This window comes from Vollenhovia emeryi, unplaced genomic scaffold (assembly GCF_000949405.1).
Source record: "Vollenhovia emeryi isolate VEMERY1.0 unplaced genomic scaffold, V.emery_V1.0 DF939744.1, whole genome shotgun sequence".
Lineage (NCBI taxonomy): Eukaryota > Metazoa > Arthropoda > Insecta > Hymenoptera > Formicidae > Vollenhovia > Vollenhovia emeryi.
This window is the reverse complement of record NW_011966622.1, coordinates 1-2,920: the sequence shown is the minus strand read 5'-3', so window position 1 is coordinate 2,920 and position 2,920 is coordinate 1. Positions and strand designations below refer to the sequence as shown.

Below are 2,920 nucleotides of genomic sequence, written 5' to 3'. Positions count from 1 at the left end.
CGTGAACGTACTGCTCCAGGGCGAGAAATCTGTCCACATATAGAGAGTGGAATTCCAGCGAGTCGGAACATCGAGAATAAATTTCAAAGCAGTTCCCTCAGTCTTTCCATCAAGTATTTGTAACCGTTTCAGTTCATCTGAAGCTACAATACTTCTTCTGATAAGCACGACAATTTTCTTGACTGTGGCAATAATATCGTTGATTTCTGACATATCCTTCAGTACTTTAGGTACAAGACAAGACAAAAAATGTGCAAAACACCAGATATGTCTTTCAGGGCCTACGATGTTATGTACAGCAGCTTTAATATTTGCTGCTCCATAACTGATGATTGCCATAATTTTTGTACGATCTAATTTAAAATCCTCAATGACAGAATTGAAACACTCAGTGAGGTATTCTCCTGTATGATTTGTGTGCAGTGGAAAGACTCCCAAACATCCATTTTTCATGACAAGATCCTCAGACAGGTAATGAATTGTGACACCCAAATAGCTTTGGAAAGTACAGTTTGTCCAATTGTCACACGTTAAAGTATAGGACAAAGCTTTTTCGAGAGTGGACTTATAACGTTCTTTTGCATCAACATAACGAATATCCATTAATTTAGTTAGAGTCTTTCTATCAGGTATACGATAAAGTGGAGCTACTATTTTCATCAAGAAATTAAAGCCTTGTCTATCAACTATGGATAGTGGTTCTTTATCCTTGGCGATCATAAACATTAATGCTGTAGTAATTCTATCAGACTGTGCTCCTCCTTCTGAAAATGATAAATGAGTATTCGACTATTGACTAATCTTGACTTATTGATTGCTTGAAATTCACACAAACCTGAAAGAATTTGCTCTATCAAAAACTTCGTCGATTCGGGACAGCTTGCTCTGTTAAAACAAGTTGTAAATTTTAAGCTCATATTTTTCATTATTTATTAGAAATCAATATTATTACCTTTAATGCCAATTTTTTTCGTTTAAGCGATGGGTCATCTATAGTTGATTCACCGCTAGACTCAGATGTATCCCGGTCTGCCCCGAAGTGCCCTTTGTGCACCGACAAGGGCAGGCCGGCAAAGCACGTTCTGGGCGCAAAGTCCTGCGCCCAGAAGAACGTGCGTGGGAGGCCACCGGGGCAGCGCGCCATAGAGCAGGCGCCTGCCACCGGCGCTCCCCCCCGGCCGAAACGCGGCCGACGGAGGAGGAGAAGAAAGAAGCGGGTGGCTCAACCCAGGAGCCGCAACCGCAGCGCCAACCCAGCGGAGCGCCAAGGAAGAGGGCCTCACCTCCACCGGAGGCCATGGAGGTCGAGGCCCCATCGGACGGGGGGGATGATAGGGCTGAGTAATGCCTCGCTCTCCCCCCCGTCCGAACCTGAGGGGATTTGGCCTCATACAGGCCAATGCGAACCACTCTCCACAGGCGCAAGATTTGCTCCAACAAAGCGTGGTGGAGAGTGGTTTCACGCTAGCGATCGTGTCCGAGCCCCACCGCCCCCCGAGAGACAGCCCATATTGGGCTGTCGATAACGGGCAGGCGGGGGACTCGGTCGCGATTCGATGGCGGTCGGTGCCGGGTGGTCCCGACACGACCGTCATCGAAAGGGGACAACGGCATGTTGCCGTCCAATGGGGGCCCATCGCGGTCGTCGGGGTCTATTTGAGGCCCACCAGACGCCTTGCCCTGTTTAAGGGCTGGCTATCGGACATAGGATGGACGGTCCTACGTCTGAGTCCGAGGCCGGTCCTCGTGGCCGGGGACTTCAACGCGTGGCACACGAGTTGGGGTTCCCGGTGCACGAACAGGAAGGGGGAGGCTCTGGACGAGTGGGCGGCGGAGCACGGGCTGGTCCTCAGGAACGAGGGCCGGACCCCCACCTGCGTGCGGACGCAGGGGGAGTCCATCGTGGATCTCACGTGGGCTACCCCCTCGGCCGCGCGCTTGATCACCGGGTGGAGGGTGGAGCGGGGCGTCGAGACTCTGTCAGATCATCGATATATATCGGTGGAGCTCGGCGTCCTCTCCACCGTGCGTCGCCAGGAGGAGACGCGACCGCGATGGGCCCTTCGCAAACTCTGCGAGGACGCCCTGATGGCCTCGTTGGAGGCCGCCTGTTGGGTCCGGGGAGGTTTCCCCGAGACCCGGGAGACGGACCCCCTACAAGAGGCCGAGTGGATCGGGGCAGCGTTAACAGCGGCTTGTAACGCTGCGATGCCCCGGTCCAAAGCTCGGCCTCAGCGGGCCGTCTACTGGTGGACGGCAGAGATCGCCGACTTGCGTCGACGAGCCGTCCACCAGCAGAGGAGATTCGCCCGCTGCAGGCGCAGAGGCGGACAGGCGGCCGAACAAGCGACATGGGCGCCCCCGCTGACGGAGCGGCTGGACGTGGGATTCGTCCGGAGGGTGGTGCAGACCCTCTTCCCCGATATTACCGGGGAGGACGAGGGACCACCCTCCGAGCCGGGGGAAGATTCCCCCGACTGAGACGACTCCCTCGACGTCCAGCCGGAGGAACTCCAGAGGGCCGTCAGGAAGGCCCTTAGGGGCAACACAGCCCCAGGTCCTGACGGCCTTCCCAAGCGTGTCCACGCCCTGGCTATGGGCGTCCTCGCAGAGGAATACGCACGCGCGTGCAGCGCGTGCCTTCGAAGAGTTGTCTTCCCCCCGCGGTGGAAGGGTGCCACGTTGGTGCTCCTCCCAAAGGAGAGGAAAGACGCCTCTCTTCCGTCGGCGTATAGGCCTATATGCCTTCTGGACGAGGTTGGTAAATTGTTCGAGCGAATACTCGTGAACCGCCTCGTCCAGCACCTGTCCCAAACGGGCCCCGATATTAGCGGGGCCCAATATGGGTTCAGAGAGGGCCTTTCTACCATCCGCGCTTGTACGGGTCTCCAGGCCCTCGGTGAAGAGGGGAGGACCCAGG

The 2,920-nt window shown here is 55.3% G+C and overlaps 1 protein-coding gene across 1 annotated transcript; it reads left to right on the top strand.

Moving 5' to 3' along the window:
* Positions 1-1,344: 1,344 nt before the first annotated feature.
* On the top strand, positions 1,345-2,115 carry LOC105556855 (the record flags this gene model as incomplete). The annotated part of the gene is made up of 1 exon (XM_012003968.1): positions 1,345-2,115. A coding segment is annotated over exon 1 (771 nt), but the record flags the coding sequence as incomplete, so codon positions are not given.
* Between the last annotated feature and the right edge of the window lie 805 nt (positions 2,116-2,920).